Below are 23,288 nucleotides of genomic sequence, written 5' to 3'. Positions count from 1 at the left end.
AATGAAATTTGAGATAATCACGAGTGAAAAATGACGCACAAAATAAATTAACATCACACCGTGGCATTCGCTCTCTCAACCTTTCGCATCATTCATTATTATTTTTTGCTTATCGCCCGATCTTATAATTAACGTTTTGCAATCGCTCGGCGCGCGCTCAGTTTATTTACAAAACGGCCAACGTGCATTTTAACGCTCATTTGATCAAATATACATTTTGTATGTTCGACGTTGCACAAGACGAAAGAGCAATGGCGGAGGCGAAAAAGGTCACTTGGCATGCATGTTTGTATCTCCCCCGTTCTTGATAAAGCGATATTTAATTAACTTTCTAAGATACGAGGTTTGTTTGCCCGATCGGTAATTTCTGACATAATCGAATATTTCACAAAGATTTATACGCACACCCGTCATGACGCAGATTAATCTTTTCCAAAAAGAGTTGGGCTTTTGCGCTTGCACGGTCATAGGTCAGAAATTAATTAAATCGAATAAACAAATAATTGCTGCAAAAATATAATTAACAATTTGAGAAAAATATATAATTATTCCTGCTGGCTGTAATTAATTTTCTGATCAGAGTAGCTTGATTTAAAGAACTGAATTTAATGTGTGCAATTCAATTAATTAACTAATATACCATTCAGCATTTGAGATTCAATTTTGAGTCAGAAATTGATTTAAAAAAATCCAACTTCAAATGTGCGCAAAATTTTATTATAAAAAGTTATTATTATTGCTAACTTTAATTAATTATTTGATCAGACTAACCTGAATTACAAGAGTAACTTTCTTAAATCTATAAAATTAATTAATAAATAAATTATTCAGCAATTGAGTTTGAACTTGGAGGTTGCGCATATAATTTATCGGCCACCTATATTGTGTGGGACGCTGCGGCAAATCAGTGTCAATAATGTAAAACCTCGTTGCTGACCCCGTTGAGCGAAACCGTTGCTGCAGATTAAACACCCTTGGCGGACTGCGCAACAGGGAACGCGTTTAATTGCACGTTGCCCCATCAAAAGCCGCTAATTAAGCTATTTGGTCAGCTGCTGACCGATCCTTCGAGACTACGACCGGTCTCGGCGCGCTATAAAATTATAATTAATATTGTATGCGCGGGTAATATTATAATTGGCTGATTTTTATGTCTGCCAGCGATGAGCAATGTTTGAATAAAGTGCGTGTAATTAATACACGGACGTTCATTGCTCAATTTGCCAAATATTTAATACAAACATATTGGATTGAATCATAAATTTTTTTCAGCATATGAAGTATTAATTTGGAATTAGACGAAATGCAATTTTTCAAAGCGGAAAGTGCACGTGAGAAAAATCTCGGCATTTCTGCTCACACGTGGTGGTGTAATTAATAATCTAAGAAACATTTGGCACGCGAGCGACAGCCGAGTCTGCGCGCGCGGCGCATTAAAGCGGCAGCCGAGCAAAGAGAAAATACGAACGCGCCCTTTTTATTTGCCTGGTTGATTTAAAAACCCGATTCCTTCGCAGCAGGATAAGGTTAAGAACACAGGTAACGCGAGCGACTCTCCGTTGTTACGGAGCAGCTCGATTGGCGCCCGCTGATCTCGACGTGATAAATAATTTCGCCGCGTCCAACCTCTAATTACACAGCGGAATTATTACATTCCGTTCTCGCACCAATGATCTATTTGTTTCTATTCTTATATTGATTTAATTTTGATGAAACTTTGTAACATTCAAAGATTCTTATTGTTAGATAAAGTTAAATAATTTTTTATTTCTTTATTTTGAAGTAAAATAGAAAGTTAATAACTGATTTTGTAAACAAATCAAACAGTTAAATTGAAAATAATACAGATTTATTGGCATATTTAAATTATAGAATAAAATTTTAATTTTGAAATTCATTTAAATTATATGCAAAGTTTTTCCCACGTTCTTGCATGCCATTCACTTAATGCATTTTATTATGTAGCTACTTAGTTTTTATTCCAAACGCATAATCACATTGTTAATTGTGCAATTGAACCAATTATCAGAGATCACGTGGCGCAACGAGAGCATTATTTACAAGAAACTCCTGCTCCGCTCACAATTCAAATCTACTTTAATGATAATTCACGGCGGCCTACCGGCGCAACTGATGCATTTTCTCTCTCTTCGCCATTCAATTAGTTTCTATTGAATGAAGTCGTGCCTTATCTGATGCATGCTCTCTGCGCGATTCGCTCTCCGGCAAACGAATGACGCTGAACGGAGACATGCACGAAGCGTTTCAGAGACACATTGTTGCTGCTCGGATTTCCCGAAACATCCACACTGAATCGCGAGCTGATTAATTAATTAGCAATTAGTTTTCCGATTGTGACTCTGCTGTGAAGTTGTTTATTTTTTGTTGTGCTCATAAATTTCCACCTATGGTAATAGGAAAAACGCCCCTCAGCCTGTTGATTATTCAAAACTCGTAGTTTCCTGTTCAAGAAGAGGAATCGTTCATTTAATGTCGTTTTGTTGCATCTCGAGAGTGATTTATACGTTTATAAAATAGACAAAAAAATGTGGGTTTATAAGAATATAAAATAAAAATCAATTTTCGTACAGCATCCCACACCATAGAAATCAGCGGCCGAATGCTAATTTGAGATTTTGCCCATCAGTCCGTAGGGCGTCCCTTTATATTCAGAATGATTAACATGCAATAATTGTCGCTGCTAACGGCTTGAGATGATGCGGCTCCTCATTGTCAGGTTTTACGACCGTGCGTGTTTTGGCAGTCTGCGGAACGGATATAACCCCTTGAAAATAAAATAATGCGGGTCTGCGATTTTATCTTGCTTTTACACCAAAGCTATTCCCTATCATTTTACAGAAGGTTCCATGCCATAGATTATAATCTGAATCGCATTTTAAGAGGGAAAACGTAGAACCTGTGAAAAATAAAACTATTAAAAAAAAAATCTGTTTAAATTAATTTATTTTTCTTCATTAAACATTATTGAGAATATTACTGAATGTGAGAAAGAATTTCTTAAAACATAAAAAATAATTAAATAATAATAAAATATTAATTGTTATTTCTTATGAAAAACATCATAAAATAAAAATTCAGGCAAACGGATGATGCTGCTAATAATATGTAAATTTTCACACCAAACAAACAGTTCCATTTTCTTTAATTCAAAGAAATATTACTTTTTAATTAATCTCTAATAATAATAAAATATTATTAATCATTGTAAGTCGGTTCTGCATTTAGTTTTGAGTTAATAATTTTCTAATGTGCTGTTTTGAGTAAGAAATTATGATTTTCAAATATAATTTCAATTTTAAATTTTCTTGCCAAATTCAGTTTTTAATCATTTTTATTAGGACGTTAATTTAGAATTGTTGATTGATCTCGTGTAGAGAAAGAAATTAAAGTTGCTTAAAAATTTGAAGGGAATTTCGAGTGGAAAAGGGGAAATTTTGCGGTTTGGCGAGAGGAGGACGCGTTTTTGCCTGGTGCGAGGCTACCTGCGTCCCTAGACACGCCGTGTGGTGTAGTAGGCCGGCGTGGAAAGGGCGTCGGGCGCCAATCCACCAATGCAGCCAAGGTTACTACACGAGTTATAATAACCTGTTGGGGCCAAAGAAGATCTGCCCATTCGGCATCACGGCCGGCAATTTTTTATTCGCGGAAAATGTGTCCGTCGTCTTCTCTCATGCGGTCCTCCTACGTTGAAGACGACCTTTAAGTGAGGCGGACAAAAAAAAGTTTTTCGCCAAATCGGCCGAGAAAGGGAAGAACCACTACATAACATTGCAGGGCGCCGTAAATTCGCGCACGACGTTTTTTTTTTTTTATATATACGCGACTCGAATTCGAGGAGGTATCAAGTGGCAAAGGTTGTTCTGCGGCGCAAACAATATGCATAATAAAATCATCCACCAGAGTGACCTCCTCTTTATTATGCACGTGATATTTATATAATTCATTAGCGGTTGTTGCGGTTTTTGCATTCAAAAAGAAATCATTTCAAGTTTTTCTCAATCTCTCGGGATATTTGCGGTCGCCAGAGATTTTGGCTCAAGGAAAACACACAGTCCAGCTGAAATATCACGCTAATTGTCACTGGCAAGCGATAAACATTTCGGTATTCAATTTCAACTTGAACAGGAGCTTATCGTGAAGAGTCTGCATTTATATTTTCTCGCACTGGAGGAAACCACAGCAGAAAAAAAACTGTTCGCTGTTTATTTTTCAGTTCTGCAAGCCGCATTTTGCTAATAAAAAATCCTTCTTTCTCATCAACACGCGAGCCGCAAAATATTAATTACGGGAAAACGTGAGCGGTCTCAGTTGACTGGTTGAAAAAAATCTGCGAATTTGAGCCAAAGTGGAGTTTTATTTAACCACGCATCGCTGGAGAGGCGTTTCGAACTGTCATTTGATTGACGACGCCTTGTATATTAGGCGATTAAATCGCCTACCGATTTCTGCTTATCACCCGGTGCTAATTAAGGAGGTGTTGCGAAACGAAAATAATCTTACCTGGCTCCCACCAGCAGTTGATTCCTGGCCAGATCAAAATGCAGCACCGAGTACGAAGACACGCCTGGCTCGTCAAAGCTGTCCGCGGAAGCCAACAGGTCTGGAATGACAAGGAAATCGATTTTTAGGAAAATTAATATTTTAAATTAGCCAAGAACGTACGATTGTTAATGAATATTAATGGTAAATTATATTTTAATAGCAAATTTGAATTATTTTTTCCAGGAAAATATGAATAATCAAGGGTGCTTTTGATATTTATGTTCAATAGAGATTAATTAAAAAGTAAGATTTTTTAATTCAAGAAAATGGAACTGTTTGTTTGGTGTGAAAATTGACATGTATTATTAGCGGCATCATCCGTTTGCCTGAATTTTTATTTTATGATGTTTTTCATTATAAATAACAAGAGTGTGAATCCTTTAAAATACCATAAATTACACAACTTCAGCAATCAAATTCTGCCTCTTCTCCTAACAAGACGTTTTATTAAAAAAATCCTGCCGCGATTTCCCAACACGAATCCATTAAAAACTAAAATGCATCCGACTGCATTTATTATCTGACAAACATTTACAATTTTTATTTTGTAATTCTCATGAGAACATATCTCTTGAGTCCTGCATGACAAGACTCATCAAAGTGGAAAGCGAGCCTCGCTCTTTTCTTTTATTCTCGCGCCGGGGAAAATTTGTGTTTAATTGGCTGAATTTTGATTCGGCTGCGAACACAATCGGCCGCTGCAGAGGTATAAACTTTTGTACGTGGCAACAGCAGGCTGCGACTCTCCGCAGCTTTATTATTATTGTATGGACCTGTTTCACGCGGTATGAAAAGCCTACATATCGTGACCTCGCCACTCTCAATGTGTTCTCGAGCCCACACATCGTGGGTCACACATGGCGCTTTCGGTCGCGATTTGCGTCCGAAGGGGCCTTCGCACCCCTTTGACCCTCACACCGTCCGCTTCCTCTCGACGAGACGCACCCCCTGGTGTCGCTTTGGCGCCCGTTTGGTCCAAGGGTTGTTCAGGGCGGCCACTTTCCCGCGGCCGGTCGCTGATGCGGTCGGCGCGTCGGGTGGAGACTCCGGCTTTTTTGCTCCTCGGCTCTCTCACGCCTGTGCCTTTAAATATTATACGTGTGCGTTTTAAAGTCGAGTGCGAAGTTATTTAAATCGAGAGCGGCGAAAAATGCTACACACAAAAAGGAAAGAGACGCGCGCGCCGGCTCTCTGCTTTTTCGCCGTGAGAAGATCTCGGATCGCGATTATGAGAATGTGTATTATATCTTCATTCCTCAAGATAAATTTTGGCACGAGGCAGACAAGAGACTGTTTTGCATAAATGCCGCCGAGATTGAGAAAAATGGTAATCCAAATCACTGAAATTATGAAAATCCCGACAAATTTTATATAATTTAAATTTTTAAAAGCAATTCAATAATGGGAGTTTCAAATATTGAAATATTAAGAATGTTATAAAAATAGAAGGATATTAAATTAAAAATTTCAATTATTACAAAAATAATAATAAAGGATTAAGTAAAATTTAAAATTATGCCCAATATCTCTGAAATCCACAATCAATTAATTAATCTTTTAATCAAGTTACAAGTTAAAACCAAAAGAGTAAATGATTAGAAAAAACCCGACAATTAGGATTTTTTCCTGTGATCTAGAACTCTTTTGAAATTAAATCTAGGTTAATTTGAGTCTATTCTATAAAAAAAAAAAAAATTCAAATTTAATGCTACAAAATCCCTTGACATATTTTGTTCTTCTTTATTTGTCTCCCGTTTAGGAAGCCGTGATTTCTCTGAATTTTTTCCACCTCTTGTGCTAATTGCGTCAATCTGATGTTTACTTTGCTCACTTCTGCTGACGCCTCGTCGGTGCAACTTGGATTTGCATCTCGATGTTCAATCAAAATCATTAGCATAATGACCCACATTTTTAGTTCATATGTAAAAGAGCCGGTCACTTTTATTAATTAATTACCTATCGCTCGACATTACCTCTGAATTTCCTTCGACACTTCTCTTGAGCAACAACATATAGTGTCGGAGAGGAAAAAAGATTGGCGGCGCAATTATCACCACGCTCGGCGTTATTAGATTATTGATTGGCGTGTAATTGGCACCAGAGGCGCGCGGTGATATTTTAATGAATAGCCACTTACGTGTGTTGTGGCACTGCAGGGCAAATGACCAAACAAACTTTACGGCCTGTGAAAGTGCAAGACATCAATCTGGATTTGCGCGAGCCATGCCGGGCGTGCACTATCGCCCAACAAGAGAGGCAGACGCAAATTAAGAGGAAAGTTTTCAGCACAGGCCTCACCATAACTCTAATCTGCGTTATATTGTTGCTCAAACCAAACATTAACTCACTCACTCGCGGCTATTAGCATACAAAATTATGAATAATCCCACATAAGAAAGATCAAACCTTTTAACGCCAGCTGAAAGCACTCAATTTGGAAATTTGGAATTATCATGACTTTTGATTTTCTCACACTTTCACACTTGCAACGTTCAATTAAAGAAAATTTATGTTCGAATTTCGAAAAGCAATAAACTTAAAATTATTTTATTATTTTTATATTATTTTTTGTTATTTATTGTCGTATTTATTTTTATATCCCTCTTCAATCCCTCAAAAGACCAACTGAAAATTTATGGTAGTCGAGCAAATGCGATCCACCCATTTGCCGAAAATTTACAACTCTGCCATACAATCGGGCTGAAATATTAGGCACCGTATTGACTTTGCATATAAGTCTAAACTCGTAAAAAAGCAGTACGCGCAGAATCTTATAATGTGCGACGTGAGAAGTAAACGCGATCGCCTAGGCGCGACATTAATTCTGATTTTGTAAACACCCATAAATTATAATTTATGCTGCGGAGTGTGCGCCGCGAAACCCACTCGTCTTGCCTCACGGGCCAGTCAAACGCCGTTGATCCTCCATTAGATCAAATTTGAATATTCGATGGCGTGAAATAAAAACTTGCTCTGGACCATCCCTGCATATTTTCTTGTACATTATTATTTTTTATATAACTCAATCTGTATATATAAGAATGAAAATAAAAATGAAAAGCGGCATAATTTTTTTCCCTTAACGATTTCTTTCTTCTCTTTATACAGAGCAACCTTGAGGGTCCTTGGATAACGAGTGAAATTTCGCAACATACTTATTTATTTATTCAATGAGGCAAGTTTACAGTTCCGAACAGTTTTGATTGCCGGTTGTCTGCAGTCTTGTTAGTTCTGTCGGCATAGTTGAATTTACGCACTCTGATATGGGAGTGGAGCAGGGAATTTAATTCTTCAAGGAAAGTTGTTCCGAATGAATAAATTTGCAAACAAATCGGCACATAAAGTACCAAGCTGATTCCGTTTAAGGCGATTTCTCATCAGGCTAAAGTAGCGGAACGCCGACTGGGGGATCCAATTAAGACGCCAAATGACAATTTTTACGAGCGGCTCTAGGCGTCGAGAGAATCGCAAAACGCTTTATTGATCGAAGAAATGTGTCTCTTCATGAGTTGAAAAGCAACAGGAGTGGCGGATCTCGTGTTTTCAATCAGACACAAATAAAAAGTAATAACTATTTTAATACTTTCCCTGTTAGAAAATATTTCGTTTCATACATATTCATATTTTCATTTTTTAATCTAAGTGGTTAAAAAATGTTTTCCAATCTCATCATCACTTGTGAAAGACGAGCAGCGCTGTCCGTCTTCACGCATGAGAGTCGTGTCTGCGTATTTTCTCCGCTCGATTCCAGATCTGGCGGCTCTTCTGAATAAAAAGAAAAGATAATTTTGGTATTCTCGCAGCATCTGAGCAGCAGACGGAGAAATTCCTGAATAATCAAGCGGTAAAGTTATACGAGAATTTCTCGAGTATGCTCTCTTAGAAAAATGTTGTCGGTCTAATGAGTTTATTTTGGAAGAATTAATTTGTCGTCAGAAGTCTGGAGAATTAATTAACGTCGTAAGATTTTTCGTGTTTTGCCTCTTAACAAGCATCAAAAGAGGCGCGACATGTGTGTGATTTCGCAACTTATTTGCAGACACGAGACTTTCTTGTTAATAGATTTTTCAATTTAGGCACCATAATATGAAGGGTAAACGTTTCGTCGAAATGTCATGGATGAGAAATTATAGTAAAATTGGAGCGCCGCCACACGTGGCTTGATCGACACTTTAATAATTTAATCGAGCAATTATTACGCAGGTTGCGTCGTTAACACGCGTTTCTTCTCCATTAATGGCCCTTGTTAGGCCTCATTTAAAACATATTATTCCACATTTCGATGCTGCAGAGACTTGAACGCACGCCGTTTATAAAAGCGGCCATGGCCTGAGCCGCAAATTTTATGCGTGATGTGCGTTCTGATTATCGATTACACCGGTCGTTTGCTCTTTCGGGAACTTCTTCTTGTGCGCCTGCGAAAAGATGGAAAACTTGTTCTGATTTAGAGCAAAAAAAAAATAAAAAAATTAGATGGAGAGAACCTGCTTTTTGATGTTCCAAAATTCCGTACCATGATTTGTCCCTTTCATAAAAAAAATATTTTCTTTATCTTATAACCCAAACACCAATTCACAGAGCTATTATTTTAGTGAATTTTAGTTTAATTAGAATAAAATTTGGCAAAGTTTCCATCAGATGCCGAAAGACGCACCTGCACTCGGATGCAGATAAAAAAATCAATGTTGAACGAATCTGCGAATTCCGAGAAGAGCAAAATAATGAAGCGTCCATCAGCAGCAGCACGACGAGAATTAATTTTTCTTTCGCCAGGCAAGAGGAGAGGCAGCAGCAGAAGCGGTTTGTTTTTAACGAGAAATCGGCAGTTAAGCCGCGCACACAGCAATAAAATCAAATAAAATAAGTAATGCGCGACGCGAGAGGGTAGGCAGCCCGTGTAGCTGTCGCCGTCGTGCTGCGGAGAACAATGGAGGCAGTCGGACTTGTTGACTGCCGTTTTTTTTCTGCATCTTCGGCGGCGACCTCACGTGATGGCATCTCGTTCCGAAAAGTCGTTAGCCGGCCCGGCGAGCCGGCCGCGGCGGCTCCTCGCACACAGATCTGAAAAGGAGCCCCATGTTTGGAAGGCGGCGAACCGCGCGCGGACCACTGACCTCTGCGTCCTTAATTATCACCGCGATTGTCCGACTGGACTCGAGCCACTCCAATAGGCCTCAAAAGATTCCTCAGTATTCAATGAGAACGCGGTGGGGTGGACGACCCTTGGGCCGCCGACCGTGACCCTTTCGTTCAACAATCTTTTTATTGGGGGAAGGCGAAAAAGTTGAATTCGATCAACAGGCTCAACGTTTTCGTTAGGATAACAGGAGCTGGTTTTTAAGAAGCTCCAGAAAAAATCTCTGCGCATGGTGCAAATTAATGATGGGAATAAAGTAAATTTTTTTAGTTCAAATAGAATCATATTTAAATTTTTTATCAACCATAAATAATTGAGAATTTAAGATAAAAAAAATGGTGTGTCTTAAGCTGCTAGAAGGTCAAAATATTTTAAATAGGCAATTTTTTGGAAAATAATTATGTGATTTTAGGTGAAATTTAAAAAAAATAGGATATTCTAAATCATGCGATTAAAGGTGAAAAATCTCTAAACAGGTGATTTTAGTTGGACACAGATTTTTATTCACTCAAAATCTGCTAAAGTTGTAAACACTTTTTTTCGAATTAGAATTTTTTATTGACCGAGAGGAATAAATATAAATAATAATAATTATAATAAAATTGAAAATTGTGAAGAATAGGAAGAAAGCGGCAAAATAGGCTCTTTTTTGTTATTTTGTTCTTGTCAAATATTTTCAAATAGGTGATTCCAAAACGTCAAAAATACTTATAAGGGGAGTATTTGTCATTTTTATCATTTTAATTACATTTTTTTTTAAAATTTAAATTTAATAATTTTAAAAGGTTGATCACCTTTTCCCATCCCTAATGCAAGTGACCTCCTGTTTTTCAAGTTTTTGGTTAAATTTTTTTAAATTACAACCAAGATTTTATTTATTAATTATTATTTTACCATCACTTGCTTATTATTTATACTTGTGGAATTTAAATCTTAATCTTTATAAAGAATGCATAGGATCTATCCAAGAAGGTTCTTGGGACAAATTACTTGTTAAAATGTGTTAATTTTTAATTGGAAACCTTCGTGAATTTAATTTCAAAGTAATAGGCGAGGGTCGTATACAAAACGTCAAGAAAAATTCTATTATTGCACCTCTGTGGCTTTGGGCCTTTAAAAATGATCAGTTGCATGTGGTTAATTTAATTTGCACCTGCTTGGTTCTCGTGCGGCCATAAAATACAACATGTAATTTGGCTGACCATAAAGAGAGGCCTCCGCGCCAGATTGAACTTGTTATTGTTTGGAGAAAAGGTGGAAAGAGGCAGGAAAGGGCGATTCTGGAGTCGCCTCGTTAAATTTAAAAAAAAAAAGCCATCTCGTATTTCAACGTGCTCCGCTTCATAAATCTGCGTTTTGTAATGAGGTGTGGCCATTGTGTCCCGATATGGCTATCCCATTATTGGTTTCTCTCTCTTTCTAAACGCGAATATCTTCATCGGGGCGCACACGCAGCTTATAAAGTTAGTCGCGCGATTCGCAATGAGAGCAAGCACGGGATTAGCGCGTAATAAATAAGCCGGCCTAACTGACTGGAACAAATCGAAAGGCGGCTCGAAATAATAAAAATATATTGAATATCAATGAGAGCGCGCGGCGCTGATGGCAAGGAGGGCCGATTTGTTCAGGAAGCTGCGACTCCTTTTCTTATATTGACACCGCACAAGAGAGAACAGCTTTTTATCTCGGCGCCGAGCAAGTGGATTCGCTCATGTAAAATAATTCCCCGACGCACCAGGCCGCGTCAAATTGACATTGAACGCGCAAGAGTAACAAAAGGAGAAACATTGATATGGGCTGGAGCTTATTCAATTAAAGGAAAAATAAGAGCAAAAAAGTCTGCCAATGGGAAATCAACTATTCTAATCTTTCCATATTCAAATAAAAATCACAAAAAATGATTAATATTTAGAGACCTTGCAAAAATGGAAATAAATTAAATTAATTTAATGTACTTTTTATAAATTTTAGACATTTTATAGGGGTTTGTACTTTTTATGCGATAAATTGCACGGAGAATAAAAAACTAAATAAATAAAAATCGAGTCATAAATTATTCCGTTTTCCAACTGATCCATTATATGTGCGTATTAATTAGATTCACTTCTTTTTAATTTCCACCCCTTTGCCGTGCATGATATGAACAAGATGAACATGGATCTGCTGTAAAAACTCAAAGCACTTCTTTCCTACGCGTATAAAGTTTCCACTATTAAAAATTTAATGGTCACAGGCTCAGATTTTAAGGAAAACTTGATACCTTGAACCGAAACAAGAGATCAAAATTGTGATTTGACACATTAGATACAAATTTAAAACGAAAGGTCAGTTCATATAAAGCTTCCACTTTTTGCTCTTGTAAGTTTTCTTTTTACATAAAAATTAATTTTATTTTATTTTCTTAATACTCTGTGAAATGAATTAATTCACTAGGGGAAAATTTGAAATATTTATATTAAAATCTTTAACCTTTGCATTTTTTCAGCAATCTGAAAAGGTATAAAAAAAAATGTTTTGTTCATTTGGAATGTTAACAACGACCAGTATTGCATATTCGACTTTGCGTTTTGTTGCGACAAGTGTAATTTTCTGATTGGCCAACCGTGTCGGCGATTTGCAAAAGGAGAAGAAAAAAACGCATTAATCGCACCGATTTTGCGGCGAAAAACTCGTTGCGTGGCCATTGTTCGCGAGCAGTGCACTTGCTTGTCACGAGTGATTACTGCGCGCACGGCACGTCATAAAACAAGAGGCCATTTGTCCTCTATTTAACCCTTCAGTCACCGTGGCGGCCGCAATCGAGAAAAAATCCAGCAAAGCTGCTTTTACAAATGACTGCGCTCCGGCGACCGACGAACAAATAAATAAATAACCGAATGCGCGCCACATACAAAGTGTTCAATGCGATCTAATGCGCTTCTGAAGCAGCTTGTACTTGATTTTTCTCCTCTGGAATTATTCGCGGCGGCGGCAAACCAGTCTCGACGCTCAGGCCCATGTTTGTCAGCGGCGGCGAACGACGCCGGTAAAAATTGGTTTCGTCCTGCTGCAGTTTAATCCAGAAACCTTGCAAAAATTTTAAAAATTCTTTGCCTCTAGATTGGAATAATATAATCATTAGAAATTTTGATTAAAAAATTTAGCTTCGGGACGGCACGCATGTAAATAATTAATTTTTGTTAGTTTTTAATGAACTTAGAGTATAAATAATTCCGATTGATTTCAATTAAATTTTAAATTATATCTTGTAGCTTCAGCAATAATTAAAATACTATAGTATTACATAGATACTTATTTAATAATTATCAAAAATCATTTGGGATTTAATTAATTTAATGTAAAATAATTTATAAACAGGCGCAATTCTTCACGAGCTTATTGTTATAAAATGTAGATTGATGTAGATGCTGACAACTGACACTTGAATTATTTATTTCTTTATTTTGAAAAAAAATAAACAATATAAATCGTAAAAAACGCATAATATTAATGCAAGTTTTTTGATACAAAACAATAAAAATTACAAAATTAATAGTATGAAATGATTTAAAATATAAAATAACAAAAATAATTGTTAAAATTTTATTAAAAATTCTTATAAACATTAAAAAATGTATTAATTGTTCAATAATATGCAAATAACATCTTAAGATGCAATATAAGTTTAAAAAAATTAGTTCTGGGGATTTTTTTCAATTAATTTCTACAGAATTTAAAATGTAATCTGATGGTTGTTAATGATTTAATTAAATCTTTAATTTAATTGATACCAGACACCAATATTTTCGCCTTGCGAAGATTTCTTTGAAATAGAAAAGGCTTCTTAATTTTTGCTCATAAAATTAGTGTTATTTATAATTAATGTAATAGAATATTATTGTTAAAAATTATGAAGATCGACGCATATGAGTTCTGAGTTCTGACATAAAAAAAGTTACAAAAATAATGTAATTTTTTTTAATAATAAAAACGTTGAAATTGTAAATGATAATTTTAAAAATAGTTTAATTTAAATTTATAATAAAATAATTGATAAATTGATTGTGCTTTTGATTCGTGCTTCAAAAAAATACACTTGTTTCCAAATCAACTTCAGTATTTTTTTTTTGCATCCTTGTGAGATTACTTTGTGGAGCAAGATCGTATAATGATTATTATACAACTGAGGACGAACAGAATTCTCAGCATCGCAAACAGGACGTTGAGAAATTCCGATTTCCAAAACGGGAGCTCGAATCAAGGTGTACTTGCATACCTGGTGGCAAAATCTCGACCGAATGCAAGAGAACAGTTAAACTCAAAGGTACGTTACTAGTTGGCCAATTCGACATCTGGTCGCTATGGGCGAATAGAAGCGGACACGAATGTAAATGTGTACACAATAAGGGCCCATAAAACGGCAGCAACGAATAAAAAAAAGAAGGATTCTTTAAAAAGGGCCACGAATTCCTCGGAATTGCGCAAGTCACACGCGAGAAGAAGAAGAACCAGGCCCGCGGCTGCGAGACTAAGCAATAACAATAATCACACCCGGTCGGGTAATGACTGAAGCCGAATTTGCCGACGGGCATCATCTCATCATCATCGCGAATACCGCTACATTTTTTTTTGCATCCCGCGCGGCTGAATTTGCATCAATCCGGCCGCGTGGAATAGATTATATTTTTTGCCTTTTGTTTTTCGTCAACATAAAAAGTGAATGGGCTCGGATATAAAGAAAGACAAACCCACACGCTCCGTTTTCGCTCATTGTTTTGCAGACCGACTTGAGACTTATTTCCATAGGGTAGAATTTCGCGTTTTGCTGCGGCCTTGGCTGAATGCATGGACCGGGTCTTTCATTCATGCAGGCGAACGGCGGGAATGACACGAAAAGATGGAACCGGCCGAAAGTATGTTATCATTGTTTTTAATGATTGTACAAGAAGAAGCATGTTTTTCTCACTCTTTTGATAAGATTAATCATAGCAGTCACTTGAATGTGGACGTTTAATTTAATCAGAAAAATCTTTGAAATTTTAATTAAAAAATCATAAAATGTTAAATAAACATTGTTTTAAAAATATAAATTAAAATTAGCATTAAAAAATTTAGTGATAAATTTATGGTCATTTTTATTTTATTTAATGAACATCCATTCATAAATGAACACAATTTGCAACAATATGAACATTAATTAAAATTGCAAATTTCAATACAATTAAAATTAATAAAATGTAGATTCCAATGAATAAGGAAACAATTTTCAACCAAGAAATCCGATCATTATTTCAGTAGAGTTCTATAATAATTAAAATAATTCATCAAAAAATTCAAAATCAAACATTTTTATTGCGTAAAGAAAAAAAATTATAGCGATTGCGCGTTTTTTGCTTCTTTATATGGCAGTAAATGAAAAGGAATTCGAAGCACTCAAGCTGAAAATATAAAATCAACTTGTTTCTGTGTGGAGAGCGTTGTTGCAATGATTTCTTAATTGACTCTGTCCATTATTTTGATCGTCAGGTGCGGAGAGAAGACGCGAGAGAGAGAGTTTCCTCGCTCCATCATTATACTTTGCCGAGCTTTTCAAAGGTGTCAAAGCAAACGAGCCGTGTCTTCTCGCGCGCACAAATGGACATGCTATTGTTATACACATGACAAACTGAAAGGAATGATTATTATTATTGCTGCGGCCGACGAGTATATTTATTTTGTGCTGAATGCAACGAGCGTGTATGACGATAATATATGAAACGTACGTCTTGTTCACTTCAACGCATATTATATTGCACGGCCTATGCTAATTTCCGTCAATCTCGTAAAGCGCATTGTTTCAGTTTCTCGGAAAAAAGCTGCGTTTTAAAAAAAAATGTAATAAACCAACAGATATAATTATTAGCCGTCGTTCTTGCAATGAAAGAAAATCGCCTCTGGACTTTTTGAATTTTTCTCTGGCGTTTTAATTTATGTCTCTAACAAATGACGCGGATCTAAATAAGGTAAACACGAGACAATTTCTTATTGAAGAATCAATCGAGCGGCAGAATTTTTTTCCTTCGGCGTCAATTTCCATTTTCCCCTGGACATGCAATCGTGTCTTGTGCAGCGCTTTTCTGATTCGCTTAACTCTTGGCCAAGATTGATTATTTGCACTCGGCCGCTCTCAGCAGAGATGCATTATTTTATATTATATAAAGAGAGAAAACGGTAAAGCGCGTTACAACAAAACTCAATTACCGCGCGGCTTGTCAACATTGGAACAAGATCTCTCGCCAGCCTCGTTTTATTTTTCCAAAACGCATAAATAAATATCTTGAGCTGCACACAAAGGACGTTTAATCTTATAATTTTTGCTCCTGTTGTGCTCTCGGCTATTTACACAAAGTGATAACGATCAACCGCTATAATGAAGTGAAAAACGAGGCATCGCAGCGACAATTTATTAAAGGAGGGTAATAAATTGCAGCTTTCATCGCGCTGATCGACAGACGCTAAATCATTTTCGCTCTCTTTCAGCATTTTATGCTTTCCGGCTTTGTTTGAGAATCTGCACGCGCCGCTTGACTCGCGAGCTCTGCTTCTGCACGTGCAGAACAAAGGTCGGCTTTGTGCAGATTAAAAAGGCGACCTGGGAAACAGCCGCACTGCCCCTCTCGAGCCGCCATGAATGCCGACTTTCAATCTCGGCAGCACAGGGAGCCTCGTTATGTTTTCTTTTGCGACGCAGATGAGATGCAGCGCTGGATTTTACGGCCGAGGGTCGTAAAAAAATATCATTTGATACACCCTGCATTTAGAGGTCGGAAACGTTCATTTCATTTTAGATTGCCAGGAACATTTAATGCGAATATTTCAATTTTAAAGAACATTAAAAACTGTATTTTGCAGGGGGGGGGGGGAATTGTGACTTGTACTTCATTTTTATTTCCTTTTTATTTAGTCAAGATTCTATAATAATTGATTTATCTCTTTTTTTCCTAAAAAAATTCGATGTAGAGTATTTTTTCAACAAAATTAATTTAAATAATATTTAGAATTGATTAAATTTGAATAATTTTAAAATATTTATTGACAACAATCAAGGTTTAACGCTTCTTCGTTAGAAAAAAATTAAAGTTGAATAATTTAATTTAAATTGTGCAAGTTAAATGACAGATTTGAAACAAAGGATTTTTAATGAATTGTCTTTTTAATTCATAAATATTCATAAATAAAATTGAAAAAAGTTTATTTTTATGTTTAACGACTCAAACGCGTGTAAACTTTGGTGAAAAAAGTCAGTTTCAAAGCTTTTGACACCCCCGAGAGACGCTTCTTGCAAATTGAATTATGGCGCAGGATGTTGGAGATTAGACGCCGAAGTGGCAACGGATCAAGCCAAGACGCGCAGTCCCACTTCCGATTCGACGCGCACTACCTTGGAAAAACAAGCAAATATAATTTTCAAAACTTACCCTCGTGGGGGATGAAACGGAAATCCGAGTCAGCGTCGGCCGCCCGCAGGCCCGGGGTGCTCAACAGGAGCAGCAGCAGCCACGGCGAGCAGAGAAAAGCGGCCATCTCTGCACCCTGTCTGAAAACACGAAAGGAGAAAATAAGTCCAGATGTCCTTTCAGAAAGAAAAGGGATGCGCGGGATTTTCAGATTTTTACGAGCAAGCAGGTGGAACTTTGGCTGTGGCAGGAAAAGGCTGCACGCAGCAGTTGTTCACTCACGCGTCTTGCGGTTTTTCTAATTCCTCTAAATTAAAAATACAGCACTTCAAAGAGCTCAGAACCGAGATTTATTTTTTCATGAGTTTTATTCACTGCTCATCTAGATAAGCTATTTAACAATATTTCATTCACATTAAAATCAATTTAATTTTTGCAAAAACATTTGGAATAATTTGATAGGAAACAATGGTTTTAAATACATAAGATCTGCATTATGCATAAATGAAAATATTTATTTTTAATTTAAAAGTTGCAAGTACAAAATTAAAAACTCGCAGTTATAAAGATAAAGAGCAATAAATAAGAAAAATTTGAATTTTAATATTAAGTTATTAATATAAAGTCATTCTTTTATATAATTAAATTAAATAATTACATAAATAAACATTCAGTTAACTTCAAATTTATTTGCTCGTTTTAATTCAAAAATTAAATTGCTGTTTTACTAAATGAAATCAATCAAAATTGATTTGTTCATAAATTATATTTTTTGTTCTCCTTTTACAGCGTAGGAGAGAAGAAGTTCATGGATAAATTTATTTCGAGACGAATTGAAAACTAAAATCTGATATTTTTTATTGCACAATTATTATTGAATTGCGCAATCGGACTTTCTGTACAGCGATCGGCAATTAATGAACATTTTTATTGCGCCGTACAAGTCAATAAAGTTTTATTTTCGCGCAGATTTATTCATATTGAAAAACGCGTTGGATACGCAAACCTTGGATGCAGCGCAATACGTGACTTTGCGATGACCTGCTTCGGCGCACGAAGATAAACACACAGCAGTACAGCACACGCGTGTACTCGAACAGCAATTACACTTTCGCATTCCTGTAATATCATATTTTCTCCCGTTGCGTGTGAATTCAAATTAACCAGCTCGAGAAATCTCTCTCATAAGAAAAAATAAACAAAAATACGTTTATTTCAAATTAAATTACATGGAAATATTTCCTCTAGAAAATTTTGTTTGTCTTCGAGCGTAAAAAAAAAAATGTTGCAAGTTGGAAAATTAAAATAAAACTGCCTCTCATTACGAAGCGGCCAAGGTCGTGCGTTTTATTGCGCAATGAGGGGCATCTATCTTTCTCCATTCAGCTTTTGAATTTTTTTTATTGCTCTCGCTCCTAATTCGTATTCCGAAAAACTTATATGCTCGCGCCGAAATTGTCATGCACGAGCACGTCGCGGTCGTAAAATGCGGCAAGGCGAACGGCATTTGCATAATTATACAATTAAAACGTCAGTGTCAAGTGGTCTACTTATATTAATTAACCCCAGGCCTTTCTTATCGAGTTCGATTGAAAATTAAAATGCTTGCGCGTAAAAAAGTGTAACACTCGCGGCGAGCGTGGATATAAATAAAAGCCTAAGTGAACACTTGTTAACGCAGCGTCGATTCGCCCCATGCTGCGTTTTTTGTCGCGACTCGGATGTGAGCAGAGTGCGGCCGGTGCCCCATACCGAGAAGAATTTAAATATCGCGACTATTTTTAAAAGTTCGCCTCCTTTGTTTTCAAGATTTTCACATACAAACTTGGCCTTTTAAATTTTCATCGATCTGACAGATGTGAGCGTTCATGAAAATAAAAACATTTTGTAGTTATTATAAAATATAATTATTATTATTTAAATTTAATGTTTTAACCATTAAAATTTTATATTCGAACAGTGTTTTAATTTTAGTTTTTAAAAAAGTTAAATATTTTTTATACATAAAATATATATTTATAATTTTTTATTTAAAAATTTATTTTTGCTGCTCATATTTCAGAATGTTAAAGGCTAAGTTCTCAGCTTTTATATATATTTATAAATTTGTTACCTTTACTGTTGAAGATTTTGAATATTAAAAAAATTTATTTCACAGTCCTTCATTGTGGATCCAATTGTTTTGTCATGCTGCCATATTAAGCGCAAAATAAATTATATTTTATTTATTAAACTATTTTAAATAATAGTAAACCGCTATTTCGTCAATTTGATATTTTACCAGCATACTGCCTGTATATCCTAGAATGTATGAAATTTGTTCAAAAATACCCTGAGAAATTTAGATTAAAAAAAGATGTTCCGGATGCAAAGTCGTATAATACGAGAGGTGCAGTGACCAATGACTGTGACCTTTTTGTTGAAAGCACCTCATTGACTATGACATGTCAAAACCCTCTTGTAATGATTGCAAAAATATTTAATCATTTTCCGAATATAATAAAAGATAGAATTAAATGCAAAGATTTTCAGAAACTTGTTAAAAAGGTGTTGAATGATAATTTGTTTTATGATCGGTTCGAATTTTTTGGACATACTTTTAATTAGCATGTAATGACTTGACGTGTTCTACGGGCAACATTAACTTGTTTTGGAGGTATTTTTTTTGCATGTTGATGACTGTAAATTTGTGCTCAAATGAATAAAACTATTATCTAATCTAATCTAATATCAAACAATATTTTTTTAATTAGATCCTTTTTTCAAACATCCTTTTGCAAGAACAAAGAGCTTTTTTGAAGTCTAAAACAAACCTACAGAATAATATTCGGAGAAAATATTTTTTTGACCTAATATTTTAACAAGAAAAATCGCTCAAACAAGTCACAATTTTTTGACGTTTCAGGGAAAAATAAAAATTCCACTTTGTTGCTGTCCATTCTGGGAAGGCCAGTCGATTCTTTCTTTTTCTTCCCAATCCAAGGATAAATAATTTTGTGGCGCGACCCCTGGGAAATTTATTACGCCCATTTCACAGGTTCTCATAAATTTGCACAAGAAAAGGAAAAAATAGACGCCGGGGCAGACGTAGGTTCCCTTGTGAGGACGAAACAATACAGTCTCTGGAGCCAGTCACTCACTTTCTTGTTGTAAAAAGGCAAAAGGTCTCTTTGTCAAAAGTTTTGAAACGCGTTGCCTCCCCGCAGGTATTGTGTCTGCGCGTTTATGGAGCCACGGCGTCGCAGGCAATAAAATAATTTACCACGGGCGCAAACAACAGGGACAAATTTTTGCACAGCCTTTCCACCTTCACTCAGGGTACAATAAAGCAATTTGGTTTGTGGAACAAATGTTTTTGCTATCGCAGGAAAGAAATCCAGAGAGAGACGCCACGCTTGTTTTGCTTCTTCACAAACAACGAGCAAGAGAGGGGGTGGAAGAAAAAAAAAGAAGAGTCGCCTGTTGTCAGATAAGAAGAGGAGCACTTTATGGCTCGCATTTGGAAAGAAGAGGCTTCAGACTTCAGACTGGCGCCACGACAACAAGTGGAACCGACCAAATCCGCCGTGCTCGGCAGAAAAAACCCTTTCTGACAGACAAAGAGGGTAAAACACGGGGATTTGAGGACAATAAATTTTGGTAAAGCTTAAAATAGGATGATTGTTTCCTCCACTTTCGAGGAAAAAGGGATGTTTTCTTAAAGAGTAAGAAGCTCTTCATTTTGTACAGTTAAATTCAAAAGTTCGGAAAACTTCTAAAAATAATTAAAGGTGACTCAATTTTGAGATAAAATCGTTATAATTTATATGGATTATGTACCAATAAAAATAATAATTGCTTGTAACACTTTCTGAGAAAAAAATCGCTTCTTCATCACGCCCTTTTATCTTTTATCCGAAAAATCCACTTCAAGAGCTAATAAAAAGGCAAACAATGACTCGAAAGTTTTCCAATCGTAAAAGCACCTTTTTAAATATATAAAATTCGTCCTAAATTCGCCGCATTGGACGCATGTAATAATAAATTAGATAAAACTTTTGAGTTTAATGAAGGTGCAGAGGCAACGCAGCAGAATCGCCGATGCCACAAGCGCTACTCGACGGTAAATTTATTCAAAAGCTGACCCACATCGGGCCTTCGGAGTTTTCCCCGACTGGAGCAAATAATTCCGAATTATTTACTTTGTGGCCTCACGTAATTTTATTATTTGCTTTTTTTTTTTGTTCTCGGAAAACTATGTTGCCTCCGAACGCACAAACAAAGCTAACAAGGAAAGAAATAAAGCTGATCAGAATTTACCTTATGCTAATTTCAAGAATGTTTGCATTTAATTGCCTCATTGTTTGTTGATTTTCGAAACTGCGGGAAACAGATGTGGAAATTGATTATCGTGGCCGCCGGCTCAGCAAATTGAATTGTTATCTTAATCTTAAGCCGAATCTCAGATAATTTGCTAATAGGATAAAAAAATGAATAATTCATCACCAAAAGTTTGGTACAAACTAATGGAGAAATCGGTCAAAATTGACACTGCTCGGACGTTTCCACCAAACGTGCTTTGCGTGGAAAGAAAAAAATAAAGCCTCTGGTTGGAAAGATGAGCTTGTCTGATGCACCCTCACGTTTTTTTTGTGAGGTTCACGACACCTCTTCTTTCTTTCGAAATACAAAATACACTATATATTTTTCCTCGCGGCGTTTCCCGCCCAAACGGCCTTGCCACGACCCTCCCTCGCTGCAGGGTGTTTTCTCCACAATACAAATGGAATTCCTCACTATTTGAGCTGCTGACCGGGGGGAGGCTAATCCCTGCTATTCACATTCAGAGAAATTGATTACCATTCCAACCAGGTGCAAGTGAAGAATTTTCCCAATTTTTACTTTTCCACAAGATTAAAATAATAGAGGTCGTCAAACTTTGGCTTTCTTTCAATGCAAGATCGTCCTGAGGCGAAGTGCATCGAAAAAGAGAGAGTAGAAAGACCATCAAGCCGCTAATTGGTAACTAGTTTTAGAGGATGAATTAAAAAAAAAAAAAGTAATTTCCCCGAGGCGGAAGGAAATCTTTCCTTCAACTTTGGTGACGAAAACGGCGCAGGACAGAGTCAAAGGTGAGGTAGAAAGATAAGTAATTAGCACGTTGATGGATAAATAAATAAAAAAACCGGCGGCAATGAGGAAATTGACCCGGAGATTATTTTCCCTCTTCGTAACGTTTCAAACGAGGTATAAATTTTTCGTGATTGCAGAGACCTTGCCGTCTTTTGTGCGCGCGCGAGTAAAAAGTTCAAGGCTGACCGAGCATTAAAAATACGGATTGTATTTTTTTATTTTATAAGCCGCGCGGTGCTTTACTCCAGGAAACGAGAGACCAAACCTCTTCACTTGGTCGATCACAATCTCGGACACGCAACAATTAAAGAGAAATAGAGCTGCCCGCGCGGACAATTAATGTCCCTGTGTGTAGATTGATGCCGGGAAAACTGGAACTCTCTCGGATTAAAGAGCGAGATAAGCATCGCGAGCGTTGGGCGCTCCGACCGCAGATGCTTTAACTTCTCTTTTAAGTCGATTAAGTCTACTTAGATTTCACGTTGGGAGTTTTTTTTTTCAAAATAATTTCGGCGCCAATTTTTTCCGTCGCCGAGAAATTATAAATAGCGTGCGCAGATCATATTTCACTCATGGGTGAATGAGAAAAAGGCCTTTCTTATTCTTGCTCGTGTTGCTCATTGACATCTGGAGATTTTGGAAGAAAATCGAGCCTCGTTCGGGGGAGGCTGCAGCTTTGTAATTGACACCAGATGTTTTTTCTCGAGCATGGCTTTTGAATAAACGTGCCTGAATTTGGCATAGGTCAAGAGAGACGCATCAACTTTTCAAGTAAAAACGCATCAATTTATGAAATATTTGTTAGAAAATGAATTTTAAATTTTCAGGAAAAAAATCCTACTCACCGATTTACGAAGAGCCGATGCGGAAACGGTGCATGATGAATAATTCCGAAGAGAACGAGCAGAAATCGAGCACCGATTCGAATAAGGCACTTGAGACAAAAATCAGGTGTGCGTTTTTAAAGGTACACTCAAGGTATAAAAAAAACGCACCCAAGGGGCTGTGGGTGTGTTGGAGAGGACGAGAGAGAGCGACGCGGTGATGCTCGCGCTCCGGAC

General features: G+C 36.6%; 1 protein-coding gene across 1 annotated transcript in view; it reads right to left on the bottom strand.

Annotated features, from left to right (window-relative positions):
* Positions 1–23,288, bottom strand: part of LOC132202520 (semaphorin-5B) — a 33,771-nt gene extending 10,483 nt beyond the window's left edge. Inside the window, exons 1-3 of the mRNA XM_059629476.1 lie at positions 23,073–23,288; positions 17,137–17,255; positions 4,522–4,621 (exon numbers count right to left, since the gene is read on the bottom strand). Of these exons, the coding sequence (XP_059485459.1) occupies positions 4,522–4,621; positions 17,137–17,242 (206 nt within the window). The 5' untranslated portion in view covers positions 17,243–17,255; positions 23,073–23,288. The remainder of the gene's footprint in view (positions 1–4,521; positions 4,622–17,136; positions 17,256–23,072) is intronic.

The sequence above is a fragment of the Neocloeon triangulifer genome, unplaced genomic scaffold, assembly GCF_031216515.1.
Source record: "Neocloeon triangulifer isolate White Clay Creek 2 clone unplaced genomic scaffold, ASM3121651v1 ptg000015l, whole genome shotgun sequence".
Lineage (NCBI taxonomy): Eukaryota > Metazoa > Arthropoda > Insecta > Ephemeroptera > Baetidae > Neocloeon > Neocloeon triangulifer.
Note: the sequence above shows the minus strand (reverse complement) of the source record. Positions and strands in the feature narration are given on the sequence as shown.